At 42.1% G+C, this 24,172-nt stretch overlaps 1 protein-coding gene across 2 annotated transcripts in view; it reads left to right on the top strand.

Moving 5' to 3' along the window:
* The first annotated feature begins 11,059 nt into the window (after positions 1-11,059).
* The window catches only part of CCDC124 (coiled-coil domain containing 124), a 38,430-nt gene continuing 25,317 nt past the window's right edge, over positions 11,060-24,172 (top strand). Inside the window, exons 1-2 of one of the 2 annotated variants that reach the window (XM_069964430.1) lie at positions 11,060-11,148; positions 12,071-12,236. In XM_069964430.1, coding sequence (XP_069820531.1) covers positions 12,078-12,236 — 159 coding nt within the window. In that variant the 5' untranslated portion in view covers positions 11,060-11,148; positions 12,071-12,077. The remainder of the gene's footprint in view (positions 11,149-12,070; positions 12,237-24,172) is intronic. The other variant, XM_069964431.1, reaches the window with a different exon arrangement.

Consider the following 24,172-nt stretch of genomic DNA (forward strand, 5'->3'; position numbering starts at 1 on the left):
TCTAACCAGCGGCATGCTGACATTTGATATCATGCCCATTAGCTCTGGCATACAAAGAGAAAAAAGCTGGAAGCAGACATCTCCGTACATTGTTTAGTGGTGATGCTGGTTTACTGCAGATCTCCTATAGTTTATGCCAGCAACTGGGATTCACTACCACGGAAATCTATACTAACTTGGAGCTAATATAGATTTCTATGGGCATCAGTTGCAGTGGCAGATTCATTAAAGGGGTACACCAGAGGATAATGTTTTTAATTCAACCGGTGTCAGAAAGTTATACAGGTTTGTAAATTACTTCTGTTTAAAATCTCAATACTTATCTGACATGGTTCTCTCTGCTACATCAGAGAGCTCCATGTCAGGCTGAAAAGATAACAGCACTTTCTGCAGGGCATACAGCAGTTTATATGTACTTAAAGTATTTAGATTAAATAAATCTGCCAAATTCATTAGTAGCCAGAATATTGTAAAGACTAGTCTTTTACAGGACTAAATTAATAGATAGCTGATCTATTGGATTTGGGTTCTCTGAATCTACAAGGCCATTGATAAACAGCAGCTGTGCAAGTTGTAGCTACCGTACAGCTGTAGAATCTCAGATCTAGTGGTGATCATCTTCTACCTGCAGAACCAAGAGTCTTTAGATTAAAGGCCTACTCCACTGACTGTAAAGATGAAGAGGTGACTACAACTGATTACAAGGGAGTGTGAGATCACATCACTTAAAGGGGTACTCCAGCGGGGGGGGGGGGGGGGCACTTTTTCGCTGGGATCGGGGATGAGGTGGCTGAGGGAAAAGACGTCCACTCACCTCCCCGGTTCCAGCGGCAGGGTCCCGCATCGCGGCGCTCCGGTCCCCGGCTTCTTCCTGGTGTCTGACGCAGGCCGAGACGATACGTCTCAGGTCCGTTCAGCCAGTCAGTGACAGAGGCGGGATCTGAGCTGACTTAAAACGGATCCCGCCTCCTTCACTGACTGGCTGAGCGGACCTGAGACGTCACGTCTCGGGCCCGCGTCAGACACCAGGAAGCGTCCGAGAACCGGGCACCGGAGCGCCGCATTGCGGGACCCGCCGCTGGAACCGGGGAGGTGAGTGGACATCTTTTCCCTCAGCCACCTCCTCCCCGGTCCCAGCGAAAAAGTGCCCCTCCCGCTGGAATACCCCTTTAATCCTTTCTTACCAGTTCGCTCTTTACCAGTGCATAAATCCCTGTGCTGGGATACACTGAGAATCTAACACTTAACACCAACTTAAAACCTCTGTAATGGATCATACAAGAAAACAAAATAGATACAGCTCGCAAGGCTGCTGTTTACCCGCTAAACAAAGCAGCGATCTCTCCATCTGTCTCAGCATGAAGACCCAGCAGGATCATACAAATAATCTACAGTATGGGACCACCTTTGTCCTTCCATGCCTCTGAAACATAATCCCCTACTGCCTACGCAAGCTTTAGTAGTATAGAGTCTATAGCAACTTGTGGCTCTTAAATGACATAGCTATACAGTATACAGTGGGGAAAAAAAGTATTTAGTCAGTCACCAATAGTGCAAGTTTCACCACTTAAAAAGATGAGAGAGGCATGTAATTGACACCATATGTAGACCTTAACCATGGGAGACAAAATGAGATAACAAATCCTGAAAATCACATTGTCTGATTTTGTAAGAATTTATTTGCAAATTATGATGGAAAATAAGTATTTGGTCAGTAACAAAATTTCATCATAATACAGTGGTGCCTTGGATTACGAGCATAATTGGTTCCAGGACGGTGCTTGTAATCCAAATCCACTCTTAAACCAAAGCAAATTTTCCCATAAGAAATTATAGAAATGCAGACAATTGGTTCCACACCCCAAAATAATGATTTATTATTCTGAATAACATGTAGGACAGATGAAACAAACATTCAGAAACAGCAGAATATGTGATATTATAAGTTACTGTACAGTAATGGAGAGGATGGGAAACACAAGGGCAGACAGAGACTGCAGGGAGTATGAAGGAATGAGCAGGGTATATGTGGGCACATACATGCAGCACTCTCTGTCTGGGGAGAGAGAGGTTACAGCTATGGAGAGATTACCTCCACAGTCCTGTCCCCTGATGTAAGGCCCAGCCTGAAGTGGATCTGCTATGATTTGGAAGGTGAGAGTACAGTGCTGTAGACCCCGCTATGAAGACCATACCCCTACCCCACTCGCGCTCCCACCCAGGACAGGGAGCTCTTAAACCAAAGCAATGCTCTCAAACCAAGTCACAATTTTGAAAAACTGTGAGCTCTTAAACCAAAACGCTCTTAAACCAAGTTACTCTTAAACCAAGGTACCACTGTACTTTGTTATATATCCTTTGTTGGCAATGACAGAGGTCAAACGTTTTCTGTAAGTTTTCATAAGGTTGGCACACACTGTTGTTGGTATGTTGGCCCATTCCTCCATGCAGATCTCCTCTAGAGCAGTGATGTTTTGGGGCTGTCGCTTGGTAACACTGACTTTCAACTCCCTCCAAAGGTTTTCTATAGGGTTGAGATCTGGAGACTGGCTAGGCCACTCCAGGACCTTGAAATGCTTCTTACGAAGCCACTCCTTCGTTGCCCTGGCGGTGTGCTTTGGATCATTGTCATGTTGAAAGACCCAGCCACGTTTCATCTTTAATGCCCTTGCTGATGGAAGGAGGTTTGCACTCAAAATCTCACGATACATGGCCCCATTCATTCTTTCATGTACCCGGATCAGTCGTCCTGGCCCCTTTGCAGAGAAACAGCCCCAAAGCATGATGTTTCCACCCCCATGCTTTACAGTAGGTATGGTGTTTGATGGCTGCAACTCAGTATTCTTTTTCCTCCAAACACGACAAGTTGTGTTTCCACCAAACAGTTCCACTTTGGTTTCATCAGACCATAGGACATTCTCCCAATACTCTTCTGGAACATCCAAATGCTCTCTAGCAAACTTCAGACGGGCCCGGACATGTATTGGCCTAAGCAGTGGGACACGTCTGGCACTGCAGGATCTGAGTCCCTGGCGGCGTAGTGTGTTACTGATGGTAGGCTTTGTTACATTGGTCCCAGCTCTCTGCAGTTCATTCACTAGGTCCCCCGCGTGGTTCTGGGATTTTTGCTCACCGTTCTTGTGATCATTTTGACCCCACGGGGTGAGATTTTGCGTGGAGCCCCAGATCGAGGGAGATTTTCAGTGGTCTTGTATGTCTTCCATTTTCTAATTATTGCTCCCACAGTTGATTTCTTCACTCCAAGCTGGTTGCCTATTGCAGATTCAGTCTTCCCAGCCTGGTGCAGGGCTACAATTTTGTTTCTGGTGTCCTTTGACAGCTCTTTGGTATTCACCATAGTGGAGTTTGAAGTCTGACTGTTTGAGGGTGTGCACAGGTCTTTTTATACTGATAACAAGTTTAAACAGGTGCCATTACTACAGGTAATGAGTGGAGGAAAGAGGAGACTCTTAGAGTACAAACACACACACCGTATTCGCAGCTTATTTACTGCTGCGATACGCAGCAGATTAGATCTAAGTAACTGAACACAGCATCAAATCTGCTGCGTATCTTCTGCCTATACGGTGTGTGTGTTTGTACCCTTAAAGAAGAAGTTACAGGTCTGTGAAAGCCCGAAATCTTGATTGTTTGTAGGTGACCAAATACTTATTTTCCACCATAATTTGCAAATAAATTCAAAATCAGACAATGTGATTTTCGGGATTTGTTTTCTCATTTTGTCTCTCATAGTTGAGGTCTACCTATGATGTAAATTACAGACGCCTCTTTTTAAGTGGGAGAACTTGCACTATTGGTGACTGATAAATACTTTTTTTCCCCACTGTACATGTAAGTTATCAGTTTGCTTTAAGAATATTGTTCTTGCTCTGTTTTCTTTTTTTTTTTTTTTTTGTTTCTTCATTTAACTTCCCTACCGCATATACTTTGTTACCCAGGGAACCCATCTTACCATCGGCCACATAACCCCACAATATCATCTCTACTACATTCCTGTCCAGCTTTAGCTCCAACGTGTCTTCTATGTATGTTTCCATTGATTTCCAAAAAAGGAAGACCTTTGGACATGACCAAGTCATGTGCAAAAAGTCTGCCTCCTCTCCTCCACATTTTGGGCAATTAGCATTCTCACAGCAGTTATTTTGATGCAATTTAAGAGGGGACATATATAAGCAATAGAGAAATTTCAGCTGTATTACCTTGTGCATTACGTTCTGGGACATTGAGCACATATTCACCAAAATCCTACTCCATTTTTCCTCCGAAATGTCCCCAAGGTATCCCTCCCATTTATCCTTCATCCTATTCAAATGTGTACTACCTCTTTCTCTAACTAATCTTTTATAGATTCCTGACATCATTTTCTTTCCATGTGTATGTGTCAAAAGAAAATCAAAAAATTTATGTTACTCAATGTCCCAGATCCCCCTATTTTCTGTATTCTTGTGTGCATTCTTCAACTGCAAAAACCATATTATTTGTGAATCAGAGATACCAAATTCCCCTTTGAACTCCTCAAGGGGACAAATCTGGCCATCTCGTGTTATTTGCTCAGTTGTGTTTACCCCTCTATTTAACCAAAACTGAACATCTATTATTTTTGCAAACTCCCCTAAGTTATTGTTCCCCCAAATTGGGGTAAAAGTGAAACTCCCCTTAATTTTACAAAGCTTTTTCAGTGATTTCCACACCCTAGTGTATAAATTGATGTAGGATAACGAGATGGATAGCCCCCCAAAGCCTGCCTGAAAGGCATCCTTATACTTTATTCTAGAATTTGTCATCATCCACTCTATTACTGGGGAGGTTTCCCAAGTCCCAGATCTCGAGCTCTTATCACAAAAAAAATACAGCTGGAAATCTGGTAAGGCGAGACCCCCCTCTCCTCACTGCTGCGTCCATGTTACATATTTACATATTATATAATTCTTGCTTTTTTCCTCCCCAAATCAAAAAATTAAGGAGAGAAGTCTTTTTTTTAAAAAGCTTTCTGGGGGAGAATTATCATTTTTACTATCCTTTCCACTTTAGATTTTAACTTTCTCACAAGAGGGGTGAGGTTAACCTCCACAAATTTTTTAACCGAGGGGGAAACCCTCACCCACAAATACTTCAACTTTTCACCCTCTCTGATCACGTTCATACTCATATTCCCTTCCCTTTGCATCCAATCTAAAGGGAGTACAGCCTATTTCTCCCAATTTAAGAGCCGTAAGAGTAACAGCCGTATTCATTTATCAGACTAATAGCATTCTGGATAGGGGTTTCTTGGCCCTTCACAAACAGCACAATATCGTCTGCGTATAACAAAAACTTTTCTTCTGATCCCTTAAGCCCAAACTCTTCTACTCCCTTATTCTGCCTAGGCCAGACCGCCGGGGCTCTAAATAAAAAATAAATAACAGGGGTGACAGGGGACACCCCTGTCTAGTCCCCTTAAGGAGATCAAACCACTCTGTTTGTTCACTATTCACTCTTACCCTAGCAACAGGGGAGCTATATAGTAGCTTAATCCAGGAGATAAACTCCTGTCCTAGATCATAAGCCTCTAAGGTCTTCCAGAGGAACCCCCATTCCACCCTGTCAAAGGCCTTAGTAGCGTCCAATGACAGGATGGAACGGGGGCAGCCCTCCTCCAACTGCATATTGGCATAAAGCCGATTTAGGTTATTATAAATCAATCGGCCCGGCACAAACCCCGCTTGTTCCTCTCCTATCAGCTGAGGTGCTATCTCTGCCAATCTAAGTGCCAACGCCTTCACAATAATTTTTATGTCTGCGTTTAGGAGGGAGATGGGCCAGAATGATTCAATTAAACTCAAGTCTTTATTTTTCTTACACAACAGTACAATAGATGCTTCTGTCATAGACCTAAGTAGGGCCCCTTCCAGACAGGATTCATTAAACTACTCTAACAGCATGGGAAGTAAAATATTGGCATATTCTTTAAAAAATGAGAAATAATCGGGATGTTGGTATAAAGACTCTTGGTGTCGAGAGTACAGAACATAGTTATTTCTTATCTCATTTTATAAAGACATTGCTTGTCTGTTTAGGGAAATCGGTGGTATCTGTAAGACACCTTTTCAGACGTCTTTTCACAATGCATTTAAGGAAGAAATATTCGGGAGGCCGGCCGACCTGCTCCTGCCGTCCCTCCTCTGCAGCGTCATAACTGTGCTCAGCCGCGATTGGCTGAGCACAGTTATGCTCAGCCAATCGCGGCTGAGCAGCTGATGACGCGGCCGCGGTCGGTCGGATCAGGTATGTATACTGCACTACACTTCCAGGTACACGGGCGGGGGTTGGGGAACACGGGAAGGGGGCCATTCATATACATAACATACATTACAAAGTTGTATAACTTTGTAATGTGTGTTATTTTGTGAATAATTTCTTAGTGCCGCACTACCCCTTTAATTACTTGTATATGGTTGGACTCACTGGGTGCAGTGTCCTAGGGTATTGACACGAAAACCAAGAGTGACTATGATGTCTATGTACTGCGTGTGCTAATTTCGCGTAAACCCAGTTTGTGATATGGTATAAAGACTATAATGCCAACGGATCCCAAGAGGACTAAGAATTTACGCCGTATGCTGCTTAAAGATTATACATTGTACCACCAGAGATGGTTTGCTCTGTGCAATCACTTTTCCTTAGATTTGATTTACTTAAGTTTTGCAGAGTGCGATAGTATAAAAATAAATTATTACTGTGGATGTGGAATTTAAATCTAATGCCACAACGTACTATGACAAAGTTCACATGAATCTGAAGCAAAAATAGAAACAATAAAATTATCTGATAGTAAATTGAATAAATTTGAAATAGATACAAAGGACTATTTACATGATAAAGTGTACACATGGATAGTAGAATGACGTGAAAGACCAAGAAAACAAAGATCAATAAAAGGGAAAAGTTATGAGAATTTTTCAGTAAGTGCCAGTAGCCTAAGTAATGACTGTGCCCGTATACGATTACGTTCCACAGTAAAAAACAAAATTATAATCATTTTTTTAGGCAAAGAAATGGATCAAGGACACAGGAGCAAAACCAAAAGTTTTAGCTCCAAAGGAAAAGTAGAAAAGAGCTGTGAGTTAGTTGTAAATTTATCAGACTGGACATTAACAGAGACTAAAAAACATATAATAAATAGAGAACTTTTGTACCGACATACACTATGTTTAAATTCATGGTAGACTTTTACAAAATGTGCAGGTCTATTAGACTAAGGATGCACTTCATGGGAGTTAAAAAGAAAAAGAAATATGTTTCTGAGAAAACTTAAAGATGATCATAAAAACATAATAAAAAAGTGGACAAGTGGGAGCCACTATGCTGTGGAATAGGGACACATGCTTGCTGGAAGCTAACAGACAACTAAATGATACATGTTTATATGAAAAACTAAAAAAAAAAAGATCCAATGCCCAAGCCGGCGATGGAAGTGTTACAGGAGGCATATGGGATGGATATAATTGAAAAGGAAATGTTAAGTATGTTTACCAATACTACCCAAATACCATTGTTATACTGTATCTACTTCCAAAAACCCGTTAAGGATTGGAGTGGCCTCCGGGTTGCCCAATTGTGTCTGGGATATGTTCATTATTCCATCTCATTGCCTCTTATGTTGATTCCTTCCTTCAAAACATTGTGAAAAACGTCTGAAAATGTGTCTTACAGATACCACTGATTCCCTTAAACAGATAAGCAATGTCGATATGAAAGAAATAAATATGCTCTGTACTCTTGACATCAAGAGTATTTATATTAACATCCCGACTATGGAAACGTTGACAGTGGTAAAAGAGAAATTTTGTAAAAATTCTGACCTTGACAACAGATTTATAAAGTTTCTGATGACACTGTTAGAAATGGTCTCGTCTCATAAATACTTTAGGTTCAGAGAGGAGATGTACTTGCAGCTTCAGGGGGTCTCAATGGAGGATGTGTACGTAGGGCAAACAAGTAGAGTTAGAAGATAAAAGTAAGGCACAATGAGCAGAATCTATAAGCAGAAAATAAAACGGTGAAAAGGAAGATAAAGACAAATCTTGTTTACAATTAACAATATGTGCAATATAATGAAAACATTTTTTTGTATTGTAGTTTAGACCCTGATGATCCTGATGACATCAGACCTAGCTTTACTAAATTTTGTGGGTTTCACTGGTCATATGCGCTTGAGAAAAGAGGGCAACACCTCCAAAATGTAGCGTGACCAAGCTATCTACCAGCCTTCTGGATGGAACAAAGATCTCTGCCTTGATGGATACAAAGACATCAAACTTCTAACCCTCACACCCATGAAGCTCTCCACAACTCTGCCCCTCCATCTCTTCTCTCATTTACACCTACCATCCTTCCCATGCTATGCGTTGTGCTAATGATCTTACTCGAACGTCCTCCATAATCAGAACCTCCCACTCCTGCACCAGTTCTCTGGAATGCTTTACCAAAAGACATCAGACTCATTTCCAACACTCACAGTTTCAAGCGTGTCTTAAAGACTCTTCAGGCACTCTTACAACATTCCCTAAACTCGTCTCCCTTTCTGCTATCCCTTCTCCATCTACTCTATAATCTCCTCAGTGCCATGTACTTTGTACTTTCTACCTGAACTCAAACAATGGCATGTAAGCTCTTGTGAGCAGGTCTCTAACGCCCTTTGTACCTTTATTAATTTTTTATTATTGTATAATGGTATATAAACATAACCTCTGTATTGTGTTGGTGCTACAAAAATAAATATTATTATTTTTATTAATAAATCTGCTTCAGAGGTTTACAATACAGTGGTACCTTGGTTTAAGAGTAACTTGGTTTAAGAGCTCACAGTTTTTCAAAATTGTGACTTGGTTTAAGAGCATTGCTTTGGTTTAAGAGCTCCCTGTACTGGGTGGGATCGGGAGTGGGGGAGGGGCATGGTCTGCATAGCGGGGTCTACAGCTCTGTACTCTGACCCAGGAAGTCTCCCTCACCTTCCCAATCATAGCAGATCCACTTCAGGCTGGGGCTTGCATCAGGGGACAGGACTGTGGCGGTAATCTCTCCATAGCTGTAACCCCTCTCTCCCCGGACAGAGAGCGCTGCAGGTATGTGCCCACATCTGCCCTGCTCATTCCTTCATGCTCCCTGCAGTCTCTGTCAGCCCTTGTGTTTCCCATCCTCTCCATTACTGTACAGTAACTTATAACATCACATATTCTGCTGGTTCTGAATGTTTGTTTCATCTGTTTTACATGTTATTCAGAATAATAAATCATTATTTTTGGGGTGTGGAACCAATTGTCTGCATATCAGTGATTTCTTATGGGAAAATTTCCTTTGGTTTAAGAGTGGATTTGGATTACAAGCACCGTCCCGGAACGGATTATGCTCGTAATCCAAGGCACCACTGTACTTCCAAGTACGCGTAACGCGCAACGGTACACAGCACTTGTGATAATCACTAATGTTGGAAGCTGACTTAGACACGGTTTGGGCATCCACTTGTCAAATGAGGTTCAATGTAGATAAATGTAAAGTTATGCACCCGGGTACTAATAACCCGCATGCATCAAATGTCCTAGGGGGAGTTAAACTAGGAGAGTCACTTATCTGGTGTACTTGTAGATAATAGACTAGAGAATGGCCCACAATGACAGTCAGCTGTTTCTAAGGAAAAATTTAGAAAAATGACTATTGTGGTAGATCCAAATGATGGTGCAAAAAATATTTTATTAGTAGCTCAAAAAGTAATGTAGTGTGCCGGCCGCAGCAGGCTACAGGACCATGGGGATCCCGGCTTGTGTAGGGCGCTGGTGTTCAGTGAACCACAGGATAGAGTGGTTATTCCATAAAAGGTTTTATTAAAAAACAACAACGCGTTTCGGCCGCCAGATAAAAGGGGGCCTTTCTTAAGTGTACTTCCAAAGTGCAAAATTGCGCATTTTTGGTCGCATCAAATCCAGAAAAATTGTAATAAAAAACGATCAAAAAGTTGCATATGCGCAATCAAGGTACAGATAGAAAGAACACATCATGGCGCAAAAAATGACACCTCACACAGCCCAATAGACCAAAGGATAAAAGCACTATAAGCCTGGGAATGGAGCGATTCTTAGGAATATATATTTGTTAACAATGGTTAGAATTTTTTACAGGCCATCAGATACAATAAAAGTTATACATTTTACATATCGTCGTAATCGTAACAACTTGAGGAGCATACATAACAAGTTAGTTTTACCCCAGGGTGAACGGCGTAAAAAAAAAAAAAAAAAATTAAAAGAAATGCGGTATTTTTTTTTTTTTTTCAATTTCACCACATTGAATTTTTTTCTAGTTTTGCAGTGTACTTTATGCAAAAATTCAGCCTGTCTTTGCAAAGCACAATTAGTGGTGCAAACAATAAGGGCTCATGTGGGTTTCTAGGTGAAAAAAATGCAAGTGCTATGGCCTTTTAAGCACGAGGAAAAAACGAAAAAAGCAAAAATTTAAATTGGCTGGGTCCTCTAAGGGTTAAAAGCTGATCGCAGCAAAAACAGTAGAGGGCTTCACAACAGGCTTAAAAATAACTAACTCATATATAGGAACGTAGATATTATCTATCCGTCCCCCCGGTCACACTCGATGGACATGTGCCTATTTCAACCATTGTAACTACGTGTGTAGCTTATAGACTGGGATGCTCAGTGGGAGTTCCAGTTATTTAGTAAGTAGCCCTCACACACCACTATGAGGTTGTTTTTGTAGTACACAGTATGCGCCAATGGACACCAATCTGTGGTAGTCCAGCGGTTACCAATGGAGGTACTACTCCCAACATGCACCACGGCAGCACGCTGTATAATCAGGACAACGGTGTTATATAGAAGGCCATGGTGAAGTAACCCTATAACTCTACTGAGTATGCACACTGTTACACCGCTCCTCATAGACTGAGAAACGGACTGGTTAAGTTGCGCTTAGACAATGCCATGCACTGCGCCCAGTCACAGCACGAGCGCGCGGCAGCGTGCGGCGGAAACACGCACTACTATGCGACAGCGGAAGTAGCGTGCCTAAAGCCGGCTCTGGTCGCTGACTAGTGACGTCACAGCGCGACCGGAGGTGGGGCGGAAGCAGGAGTCCCGGGTGTGTAACTGTGTGTGGCAGGGAAAGGGTGTTTGTAGAGTGCGGGGCAGCCGGGTGGTGATGTTAGTGGGCTATGCTGTGGACGAGCGTGTACTGTACAGTGGGAGCTGGGGGAGGCTCGCTGGCTCTGACAGTCCCCTCCTGTCAGACGAGTTTTGGTCCCGCTTCTCATGCTGTAGATACAGGGCGTAATGTAACTGCACAGGAGACATCTAGCTTCACAGGCTCATGTCTATACCAGGTCACATAGACTAAGAATCCAGTAGCTGATGGATCTGCATACCTTTACATTGTTTTATTAAGTCATTTTCTGTATTGATGACCTCTCCTCAGGAAGGGAAACCTGTGGCTAAGCTTAGGCTGTCGGGAATTGTAGCTGTGCAACAGCTAAAGGACCATATGTTCCTCTTCCCTGGGATAGGTCATCAGTGTCAGATTGGTTGGCTCCTGACACCCCCACCCATCACAGCTGACAGATATTGTGTATTGGCTGAGTAACTGCAGCTATACAGTATACAGAAATGTGTGCCTCCTGTACTCACCATGTATAGAGGTGCCATGGCCTCCGTCGAGCTACTGATCAGCAGGTGCAACTGATCTGAGAGTGTAATGTAGTTTCTGTTTATAATTGAACCCACAACATAGATATGCACAGAGCCTTAAAGGGGTTGTCCCGCCACCATTAGAAGTTATGTAAATTTGACTGTTTGGACCTGCCACTTTCTCAAATACAGGGTCTGAAGGATGTTTTGTACTTGCCACCCTGTAGCAGTGGCCCCATGGATCCATGTCTACATGCCGATTTGTTGTACAGTAGTTTTAGTGTATTAGAGAGTAAAAGAAAGCTATTAAAAAAGTTTGAATTAACAAGATCCCAATAACTACTCATTCTGTTTATTAAATTGGATACCTTTATTCTCAGCAGAGGGATGCCCAAAAAGTTTCAGGGTGAAAACACCAAGTCTGCTGCTGCCCGTGCCAGAAAGGCTGAGGCAAAGGCTGTAGCCGATGCAAAGCGTCAGCAGGCGCTGGAAGATGCCTATTGGCAGGATGATGACAAACATGTCCAGCGCAAAGAGCAAAGGAAGGTGAGTGGTATTACAGTGAATGTACCATCAGGCCCGGGCTGAAACACTGGAGGTGGGCCGACTTACTCCCAGTGGGAGGAATCCATGGAGCCATATCATAGAGGGGCGGGGGGTTCCTACCACTGGGAGTGGGTTGGTCCGCCTGCAGTGCTTCAGCCTGGGTCTGATGGTACATTTACTTGAAGTAAAAAAAAAAAAATATATATATATATATATATATATATATATATTTTATTAGTTGCCTGAAGGAAAAAACAAAGTCTGCGGGCAACACTATTACACCTATACTGTTTACATTCTAGGAGCCTGTTCACACTGGTTTAGCAGGCTCTGTTTTACGAGCTCTATGATGGATTTGTAATTCCCAGCTTTGCAGCTGCTTTCCATCCTGATGTCACTTTTTATGCATCATAATATGCTCAGTAATAGTGTTAAAGAAGAAGTCCGGCCAAAATTATTTTTTTATATGTTATTACTTATGGAAAGTTATACAATTTTCTAATGTACATTAATTATGGGAAATGCTCATATAATGCTATTTCCCTTAATTTAGTGTATCAGGAAGTGTTAGAATTCTCTCAGATCCAGTGACGTCACGACGAATGGTGTAATTCCTATGGAGTGTCCAGCAGGGGGGCGCTCTCTATATAGAAGTCAATGAGTACCATTGACTTCTATATATAGTGCGCCCCAGCTGGACACTCCATAGGAATTACAGTGTATGTGAATGAAATGTTATGTACTGTACTTTTGTGACTTCATGAATACATTTATGGAATACTTTGTGGAGCAACTGTCCTTGCTCCCCAAAGTATCCCATAAATGTATTCAATGAATACATTTGCAGGGCACCGAGCAGGGAGGGAGAGAAGTGCCATCTACCTCCCCCCTCCCTCCCTGCTCAGTGCTGGGCACATATACGAAGTACTACTCCCCCATTGTCTGCAGATAATGGGGGAGTAGTACCTGTGCTATCCCTATCACATCGCCGCTGCCGCTCACACAGGGGCTGCCTCTGACTCCCACCCGCCCGCGCCGCTCCTCACTATCCGGCCGCCGCTCACTCCCACCCGCCCGCGACTCTCCTCACTATCCGGCCGGCCGCTCCTCACTATCCGGCCGGCCGCGCCGCTCCTCACTATCTGGTATAGGTACTACTCCCCCATTATCTGCAGACAATGGGGGAGTAGTACTTTGTATATGTGCCCAGCACTGAGCAGGGAGGGAGGGGGGAGGTAGATGGCACTTCTCTCCCTCCCTGCTCGGTGCCCTGCAAATGTATTCATTGAATACATTTATGGGATACTTTGGGGAGCAAGGACACTTGCTCCCCAAAGTATTCCATAAATGTATTCATGAAGTCACAAAAGTACAGTACATAACATTACATTCTGGTGGGGCTGTTTTGGTTTGGTCCTGTGACATGGGGGTTGCAGGGCCATTCCATGGCCCCCCTTCCCTGCACGTGCACGCTTTGCGGGGGTGGCGGTCGCTGACCAACACGGTGTGGAGTTAGCGTAGGGACCCGTGTGAACCAGAGGACCTGCAAGTTGGTACACGGGGCTATTATGGCTTGATCAAATCATATACAGACACTCTGGTGTTGATTCTTAATATAGGCCAAGCCAACATAGAATAAACAAAAGATGCCGGACATGCACAACTGAAAGGTAATAGTGGGTGCTAAATGGTAAGCATATAAACAATCGTAACTATACCAAAAAAGAGAAAGCTATGCTAATTGACACCATAGCACACCAAAAGTGTAATAAATAAAGGTACTTTATTTTAACAGGTACAATATTAGAAGTCCGTAATCCCACAAGCTTAAAAACAATTAAAAATCCACAAACTAGGGGGTACCTGGTATGGTACCACCCTCAATGACACCCCAATTCAAGTATATCACACACCGTGTATGAGTAAAGTGCAAGTGCAATCCACAAATAATAATAATACCTAGAGAGTACAAATAATCCACAGTGCTAAATAATTTACACAATGAAAAACAATATCACCAAATGAGCAAGAGAATTTAGGTCTAAAGAACAATAAAGTGAAGATCAAACCAAGTAATGAAATGTCTCCATAAGTATATAGGTAACAGGGTGGTGATGGGGTGTCAGGGAAGAGAGTCCCACGCGTTCCGTCCGCCCAACCTGACTTAGACCTAAATTCTCTTGCTCATTTGGTGATATTGTTTTTCATTGTGTAAATTATTTAGCACTGTGGATTATTTGTACTCTCTAGGTATTATTATTATTTGTGGATTGCACTTGCACTTTACTCATACAGGGTGTGTGATATACTTGAATTGGGGTGTCATTGAGTGTGGTATCATACCAGGTACCCCCTGGTTTGTGGATTTTTAATTGTTTTTAAGCTTGTGGGATTACTGACTTCTAATATTGTACCTGTTAAAATAAAGTACTTTTATTTATTACACTTTTGGTGTGCTATGGTGTCAATTAGCATAGCTTTCTCTTTTTTGGTATAATATAGGCCAAGCGTCATTAGTATCAGCCATAGATGGGATTTGCAGCCGTTCCTGTCTCTCCGGTTTCAGTAACATTATATTCACATACACTGTAATTCCTATGGAGTGTTCAGCAGGGACGCACTATATATAGAAGTCAATGGTACTCATTGACTTCTATATAGAGAGCGCCCCCTGCTGGACACTCCATAGGAATTACACCATTTGTCGTGACGTCACTGGATCTGAGAGAATTCTAACACTTCCTGATACAGTAAATTAAGGGAAATAGCATTATATGAGCATTTCCCATAATTAATGTACATTAGAAAATTGTATACCTTTCCATAAGTAATAACATAAAAAAATAATTTTGGCCGGACTTCTCCTTTAAGCTGTCTTGCCAAACTGTTTGGGTTCGAGTTTGCGTTCTCCAAACCCAAATGCTTGTATCCATGTTTTCCAGGACTCCCTAAGGCGGCATCCAAATTCTACAGATGCCAGGAGTTGAGTGCAAGCGTTTGGGTTTGGCCACCTTTCTGAAGTTCACTGATCACTAGTTAGGTTAGTGGAAGAACATGCCATAAATGTCTCCTACCGGTCAGAGAAAAAAAAATGCAGAGAAAGGTCTGCATTTACTTTAAATAAGCTCATAATATTAATTGAAAGCTAATAAGGCCTGCCAGTTGTTGCTATATCAGCCAAAAACCTAATGTGTTTGCGAAGGAAGAGAGCCTCCTTACTGTCTCCTTATTGGGGGGTAGAGGGTCCAGGCAGGTTGGATTTCAACTTGCTCTAACCTTTGTTGCGGCAGGCGATAAGTTGCTGCCACAGGTGAGATTGGCGGGGGGTGGGGGGGCGGGGTTGTAGGGGGTGGCGGTGCGAGAACTGTTGTCAGAGCAAGATAACTTTTTTTTTTTTCATTCAGATTGTCCTTTTTATTGTGGTCTGAAAAGAAGAATATTAATTCATAATACATTAAAAAACTATTTTGTTCTTATACAACCATGAAAGTGACACATACCTTATGCACCCCACATTGTTGTAAACTATTGACATGAGAGGAGGTGGCATTGGCTGTAGTTAGCTGTGAATCCCACTAGTCAGACTGATGGGCATCATATCAGAGTTGTATTATGATAGTTGCCCAAACCACAGAGCTTGGTGGGAATTATAAATATTTATTTGTGTGTTCTTGATTCCAGAGCGGTATACAAGCGATAGGGGGTGACAAACAGAACATTACAAAATCAAAACACATTACATAAATAAGGTTAATGGCAGACTGGTACACAGCAGCTAGTCAAAGTGTGGTGCCAATTCATTGTAGGTTGTAACCTAGTTTAAAGAGATGTGTTTTCAAGCTGCTTTTGAAGATCTTGATGTTGGATGAGAGCCAGATGTGTCAGGGTAGTGAATTATGGGGGAGGCTTGGACAAAGTCTTGGAGGCGGTTGTATAAAGTACAAGCAAGGTGGGAGGACAGAAGGAGGTCATAGGAGGATTGGAGATTGTATGAGAGACGTTAGCGCAATATCAGGTCAGAGATATATACGGAGGGGACAGGTTGTGGATGGCCTTGTATGTCATGATCAACAATTTAAAATGAATGCATTGGGGAGCCAGTGAAATGATTGACAAAGGGGAGAGGTGGATTAGTCGGGCAGCAGAGTTATCAATAGACTGGAGGGAAGCAAGGGTGTAAAATGGAAAGCCAGAGAGGGGGATGTTGCAGTAGTCCAAGCAAGACATAATAAGAGCATGTACCAGCAGTTCAAAAAAAGAGTGTATTCAGGTAATGTTTTTGAGGTGAAGGTGGCAGGGGGTGGTCAGGGTCTGAATGTTACTTGGGTGACAGTGAACAGAGTGCAGCTGTGTATTGTGATTTACAGATTAGATGGAGAGGTGGAGCTAGATCGAGGAAAGATGATTTGTTCTGTTCTGTCCATGTTTTAGGAAGCAGGAAGAGAAGAAGGAAGATGTAGACTATACACACTCTGGGATCCTGCATAGCAGAGAGTTGACATCTGGACCAGTGAGGTAGATTTGAGTGTCATCAGCATAGAGGTGGTGAAGCCATGGGATTCAATTATGTGTCCAATGCCATAAGTCTAGATGGAGAATAGGTCCTAGGACAGAGCCTTGGGAGACACCAACAGTGAGGGGACAAGGAAAGGAGGTGGTGTGGGAGTGGGAGACATTAAAACAGTGGTTAGAGAATTAGAAGCAGATCCAGGAGAGGGCTAAGCTGGTGACACCAAGGGATAATAGAGTTTATAGGAGGAGGAAATGGTCAACTGTGATAAAGGCAGAAGGTCAAGGAGAAGGAGCACAGAGTATTGCCGTGAGGCTTTGGCAGTTAGCAGGTCATTGGCCACTTTGGTTAGGGCAGTTTCTGTGAAGTTATGGTGCAGAAGCCAGATTGCAGAGGGTTGAAGAGCGAGTTAGATGAGAAGTGGGAGGACAGTTCAGTGTAGACATGTTTTTTGAGGAGTTTTAAGGCAAAGGGGAGAAGTGAGATGGGTCGGTAACTGGACAAGAAGGCAGGGTCAAGAGTTGACTTTTTAAAGATGGTTGTGATGGTTGCATGTTTATATGGAAAAGGAAAGATGGCAGAAGTTAGTGATAGATTGAAGAGATGAGTTAGGTTGAGGCAAGGTTGGGGATAAGGTGGGATGTAATTGGGTCAAGTGTGCAGGTGGTGAGTAGTCTGAAGAGGTGTTCTTCAGTGATGGTGGAAAGGTGAGGTAGTCGGGTAGAGCACTGAACAGGCATGAGGTGGAGCTAAGGGGGCTGTAAATTGAAACTTTCTCTGATATCCGTTTTCTTTTTGAAGAATGGCGCGGTTGTGTCAGCAGTTAATCATCCTGCTGGGATCTTTGAGATCCACTCCACAGGAGATTGTCCGTGCACAAATGGGTTTTTGCGGACGTTTGCATTAGCCCTTAGACAGATGATAGATAGATAGATACATAGATAGATGAAAAAAGAATAATGAATGGAGGGATAGATAGATCCAGAAAGAACTAAATCTTTAGCAGCTCATCACGTATCTTGGATTACACATACATGTACGATCCTAGCACAGGAACACAACCAGCTGACCCCTTTTAATGACTAAAATCTTATGACCTATACCGCCATTTTATGTAGGCTGGGATAGTCTGGTTAATAGGGGGTTCTCCAGGATTAAAAACGTATTTCTCAATCTTGGATAACCCCTTTTAATTTTTACGTGGTTATATATGTAAAATGTAGAAAGTGTTTTACACTGATCTCAGTCCTTATTCTTTATGAGTAGTGGAGCAGAATATACCTTTCATTGTTTGGAAATTATTGAGGTCCCCCAGCTTTACCCCTAGCTACACCCTTTTTTAAAATGTAAATGGGAACACAGCCTCATGGTGATGTGATCCAATTTAAGTGTCTGTCTTCTATAAAAAGGTTAACTTCAGGTGCCAACTTGCCTTTACTATGCTAATTACATGACTAGTTTGTCGCAACCATATTTATTTTGTTTAACATTCCTATAAGTTGTGTACAGAGCAGCGTTCATACGTGAAATAAAACCCATCTCTATCCATGGCTAAAAATGGCTTTGGGTGTAGGTAAATGACTACACCCAAATATTACTCAGCTCCTATACTTAGACCCTCTGTTCTCATGAATCTTTTTACGAGTGGCCTTAAAATGTGTTGAGTGGAATTAAACCTTTGAGTTATGCATGCATTCTTATAGGTTAGGACTTTATAAGATAACTGGGACAGACACGTGACACCCACTCATACATTTTAATGAAACAGAGCAGATGTTGCTATTATGAAATGGAAAAGCTTTCTCTACAGCGTGTTACATATATTAAAGGTTTATATTATTAGTTTTAATATACACATATTTGAAGTGTCCCTGTCACTTTAGTAAAAAGAGAAGCGCTGTAGTAAGTTCTTCACACCACAGCTTGCTGGGATCCCTGTCTCACTGCAGGTGAGAGTTTCTCCATGGACTTATAATAAAGATTGTCTCCTACAACAAGATAGGAAAGGCAGCAAGCTAGGGATTAAAGTTTTTTTTTTTTTCTGTGCTGCTTCAAGCTGTAACAATTGGTGGAGGTCTGAACACTCAGACCCTGACTTGATGTTATAGTGACAGTGCCTGTTTGTTTCCTCCTCATATCTTTGTTTCCCCCAGTAGTTACATGGTATATAGACGCACAAAAAAAGTTTTAATTGCGGATAAATATTTTTTTACATTTTTTACCAACCACATCTGCTGGAAGTTTTTTTCCAAGCATCTACTACTCTTTCAGTTAAAAAGCATTTTTTCATATTGCTACTGAATTCAATAAACTGAGATTGTGCCTCTTCTTCTTATGTTCACTTTCTTATCTTCCTAACTGCTGACACTGTTAGGAGGCATTATAGCTTGCAGCTATTCAGAAGCTCGGGAAAGACTCTTTGTAGCAGAGAATAAAAGCATTTCTCTACATCCTGGAACCAAATCTGAATATATGAAAGATACCATGTGTCTCCTTGTCCTAGGCCAGTGAGGCTTTTTTTTGCCAAAGTGCCCGGGAGGGGGAGGATGAAAGAAATAATGTGTACTTACCTCCCAGGCTCCAGCTATGATGCTCGTATACTGCAGCGCCAGGCTAAGCGGGCCTGGAACGTTACTTCCCAGGTCCAGGACTCTTATGTTTAAGGCCCGTTCAGCCAGCCAGCCAGCGGGCCCAATGGGGTCCCACCTTGTCTGCTGACTGGCTGAGCAGGCCTGGAAGTCACTTTTCAGGTTCTCTTTCTAACCAGGGGGAGTGGAGCTGCAGTATACGGGCATTGGTGCTGGAGCCAAGGAAGTAAGTGCACATTATTTCTTTCATACTTCTGCTCCCCAGCACTTTGGCAAAAAAAGCCCCCTGCCTGGGATATTCTCAGAAATATTTCTTCCTGAACATTATTTAACCCTTTAATGTATGTACTAGAGCAGTGCTCATTTATAGGGTCTATTACTTGGCTTGATAATTGTGTGGCATGGACTGCATGAACACTCACTAGATTGTTTGTGCAGCCCTGGCGTTAATTAGCTATTGGCCACACATCTGTTACATACAGAGATGCACGGCCAACAGCAGTATGTACGGTAAAATAGGTAAACAATTTACACACACCCTTCTCACTGGTGGATCCCGGGTTACACACCAAATATATCAGAACCTGAACAGGCACATGACCTGTGGTATAAAAAGCCTTTAACAAAATAGACCTCCTCTAAAAAAAAGTGTAACTGGAAGTGTTATTGGAATAGATAAAAATAAATGTAACATCACATAATACCCACTATCTCTGCTATACACTGTCTATTAAAATATAATAAGATAGTAATATCCTCCAAACACTTTGCCTAGAAACCTAGCATAGCCTGCAGTACTGTGCTATTTGTGATATTTACAACTATTTAAAAGAACTTCAGTGCCTACTCTCTACATGTTTCATTGCCAAAGCAACATCAGGAGAAAAATAGGCAACAATTATTTAACCCTTTAACGTATGTGCTAAATTAGTGCTTATTTATAGTGCCTATTACATGTCTTGATAATTGTGTAGTATGGGTTGCACGAACAATCACTAGATTTGTGCAGCCCCGGCGGTAATTAGCTATTGGCCACACATCTCCTGTTACGTACAGAGATGCACGGCCAACAGCAGGATGTGAAGGAAAATAGGAAAGGCATGCAAACAGAAATGGAATACCAATGATAGCAATTACAATGATATCTCTTCTACTCTGTATTTCCAGACGCAATATCTCCACCTGTTTTGGCAGTGGTGAGCAGAGAGAGAGACTACACAAGGATGTCACATAACGACAGCCAGTATGAACTCCAAACTCAGCATGAGTACATCTCAGGAGTTTTTAGTATACAGTCATCCCTCAACTTACAATGGCCTCAAGATACAATATTTTCAACATACAATGTTACTTTCTGGACAATCTGAACTTGAGACCAGACTCAACATACAATGCTAGACTGTCCAGATCTGCGGAACATGTGAAAAAAAAAAACTATCTGATCGACCAGTGAAAGTGGCCATTTTACTGTTAAAACCCCAGTATAAAGGCCCTATTCCACTAACAGATCTGACGACAGATTATCTGCCAAAGATTTGAAGCCAAACCGAGGAGTGGATTTGAAAAGAGGAGAAATCCAGTCTTTCCTTTATGACCTGTTCTCTGTTTATAGTCTGTTCCTGGGTTTGGCTTTAAATCTTTGGCAGATAATCTGTCGTCAGATCTGTTGGTGGAATAGGGCCTTTAGTGAAGTGCCTGCACTGGTTGGCTGTCTGGTATCTCCTCTCTACAGTACAGTGTGATACTACATGTCATGTACTGCTCTTTGGGCATCAGGTGAGGGCGGGTTCATGTTATATTTCTGGGACCCTGCGTGACCTGTACAGGACCTGAAAACACTCCAGTCCTCTACAAAGAAAGTAATTTAGAGTCTCTTGTAGCTCTTTCTGGCTGGATACAGCGTCCTAAGTGCCGGCCGCCCTCTTCAGCGTCATCAGATGCTCAGCCACGATTGGTTGAGCACAGTTTGGCTCAGCCGCGATTGGCTAAGCCAAACTGTGCTCAGCCAATCGCGGCTGAGCATCTGATGACGCTAAAGAGGGTGGCCGGCACTCAGGACGCTTGGAGGGATTCGGCCCGGCCGCCCATAGACAGCATCGCAGACTGAAGATCGGAGACGAGTCGGCACGTGACAGGTATGTATAGCGCACCACACTTCCGGGTACACGGGTGGGGGTGGTGGGACACGGGGAAGGGGGCCATTCACAGACGTAACATACATTACAAAGTTGTATAACTTTGTAATGTGTGTTATTCTGTCAATAATTCTTTACCGCCGCACTACCCCTTTAATGTGCATTACTGGGGGGGGGGGGGGGGGAGAGAGTACTAGCTGCTTGGTATGTAAAACTGTATAGTTCTGGTGACAAGTAGTGGCCCCTGGGGCTTTTGCTCTATAGACCATGAGGTTATAATCACCCTTTCATAGTGACATTAAAAAATATAGATTTTAATTGTTTGCATCTATAGCAAATAAACATTGATTGATCAGAGACTCCCACTCATGGTGACATCAAAACATTTTCATCCTGTTCATAGATGTGCCCAAGTTCATAGACCCGTGTATACAGTAAGGGTAAAAAACAACTATGCAGTGGGGAAACCGATGGCGCTGTACAAATTATTATTATTATTCTATTCCCCTATAGTGTTGATCCAGAGGTAGAGGGCAGATTTCCTGAGGCTAAAATTTCCTCCAGAATCCAAATCTGAATGGTATTTTCTGACACACCATACAATAGTGTAGACCAGTTTTCTTCCCTCTTTTTTGCATCAGCTGTAAATAAATGTGGTAGACCTTAGAACTTCTACTTGTAATGTGTAATTTGTCCACTAGAGTGTGCTACATGTTAAAGTTTATTCAAAAAGACCATGATCCAACAGGAATTATATGTATGAAGTAAAACTGACAACACCAAAATTGTCTCTGAGGAGAAAAGCAGCGTGTGCCCCCAACAACCCTTGCCTTTGATTCAACACACAGACGCTGTTTTTTCTTTTTGAGGATGTTGTTAAATTACTGCATAGTTTTGCTGAAATGCTACTGTCTGAAAAATGATTACTAAGAGCACTTTTTGTGCTGTAACTGGTTAATGTGCTGCTTGGAGTCCCCTATTCAATCTGCAGATCACTGTCAAATAATCTAACAAAAAGAAGTTATAAAACATAGAACCTACCATACTATACTATATATATATATATATATATATATATATATATATCTCTTCCTAGTTATTTGGTCACATTTTGCTTCTCACTCTGTCACAGTTGGGAGGAGATTTTGCGCCCTAATGCAGCAGGATTAGAAGTTTGCATATCCAAATTTTTTTGAGATGAGGTTGGGCTTCAGAATAAGCTCTTGTGTTTTTAAATAATGTAAAAAACCAAGAGAATGAAAGGCTAAAATGGATAGCTTTGCTGGGGTAAAGGCAATATTTAACTCCCTCTTCCATGCAATTATATTTGCAGGTTTATAGGAGGAGTTTTGCGACCCTCTATTCACTTTAAGTGGGAGTTCCTAACATTGCTGAGTGCTGAGCTCTGCTTTGTCCTCAAAGTGTAACTATCATCTTGCCCGTGCGGCAGGATCCGCTTTTAACCCTTTGAGGACTAGGCCCAAAATGACCCAGTGGACCGCGCAAATTTTGATCTTTGTGCTTTCGTTTTTCCCTCCTCCCCTTCTAAGAGCTCTAGCACTTTCAGTTTTCTATCTACAGGCCATGTAATGGCTTGTTTTTTACAGGAATAGTTGTACTTTGTAATGGCGTCTTTCATTCTACCATAACATGTATGACGGAATCCCAAATATATTATTTACGAAGATATAAATAGGTGAAATCGTAAAAAAGAATGCAATATGGTAAGGTTTGGGGGGGTCCCTGTGTCTACGTAATGCACTATATGGTAAAAGCGACATGATACTATTACTCTATAGGTCAGTCTGAACACAACCATATGCAGGTTACACATATTCTCTAATGTTATATATATATTTTTTAATGAAATCCTTTTTTTTTTTTTTTTTTTTGGCAATTAATTATTAATAAAATGGACCTATTGTGACGCCTATAACAGTTTTATTTTTTCACCTATGGGGCTGTATGAGATGTAATTTTTTCCGCCATGATCTATAGTTTTTATTAATACCATATTTGTGAAGATCAGACTTTTTATAAAATTTTTTATATATAATGTAACATAAAAAAGGTAATCCGCGCACTTTTTTCTCTCTTTTCGTCTACGCCGTTCACCGTTCGCAATGACGCTGGTTATATTTAATAGATCGGACAATTACGCACGCTACGGTATATTATATGTTTATTTTTATATGTTTTATTTATATAATGGGAAATGGGGGTGATTTAAACTTTTATTGGGGGAGGGGTTTTGGGGTAGTGTGTTAGTGATTTTAACTTTTTTTTTTTTTTTAACATTTTAAGTCCCTTTGGGGGACTCCCCCTGTCACTTACACTTAAACGCCGCGGCAGCGTTTAAGAAGTTAATGTCACGCTGCAGCGCGATATTAACGGTGAGGTGCCGGCTGCTGATTGCAGCCGGCCCCCACCTGCTATGAAGCGCGCTCCGCTCCGGCGCGCTTCATAGCTCAGGACGTACCGGTACGTCCAGGGTCGTCTGGCCACCGACTTCCAGGACTTACCGGTACGTCCTAGGTCGTCTAGGGGTTAAAATGGCGAAAGGTCCGCAGTCTGGGCTACGCAACTGCTGGAAGCTCCATAGACTGCATTGTATGTTTATTACAATGCAATCTATGGAGCTTCTGCCAGTTCTTTAGACCGCTCATGTTAAGAGCGGACTACGGACCTGTCGGCATTTTAAAA

This window comes from Dendropsophus ebraccatus, chromosome 3 (genome assembly GCF_027789765.1).
Source record: "Dendropsophus ebraccatus isolate aDenEbr1 chromosome 3, aDenEbr1.pat, whole genome shotgun sequence".
Lineage (NCBI taxonomy): Eukaryota > Metazoa > Chordata > Amphibia > Anura > Hylidae > Dendropsophus > Dendropsophus ebraccatus.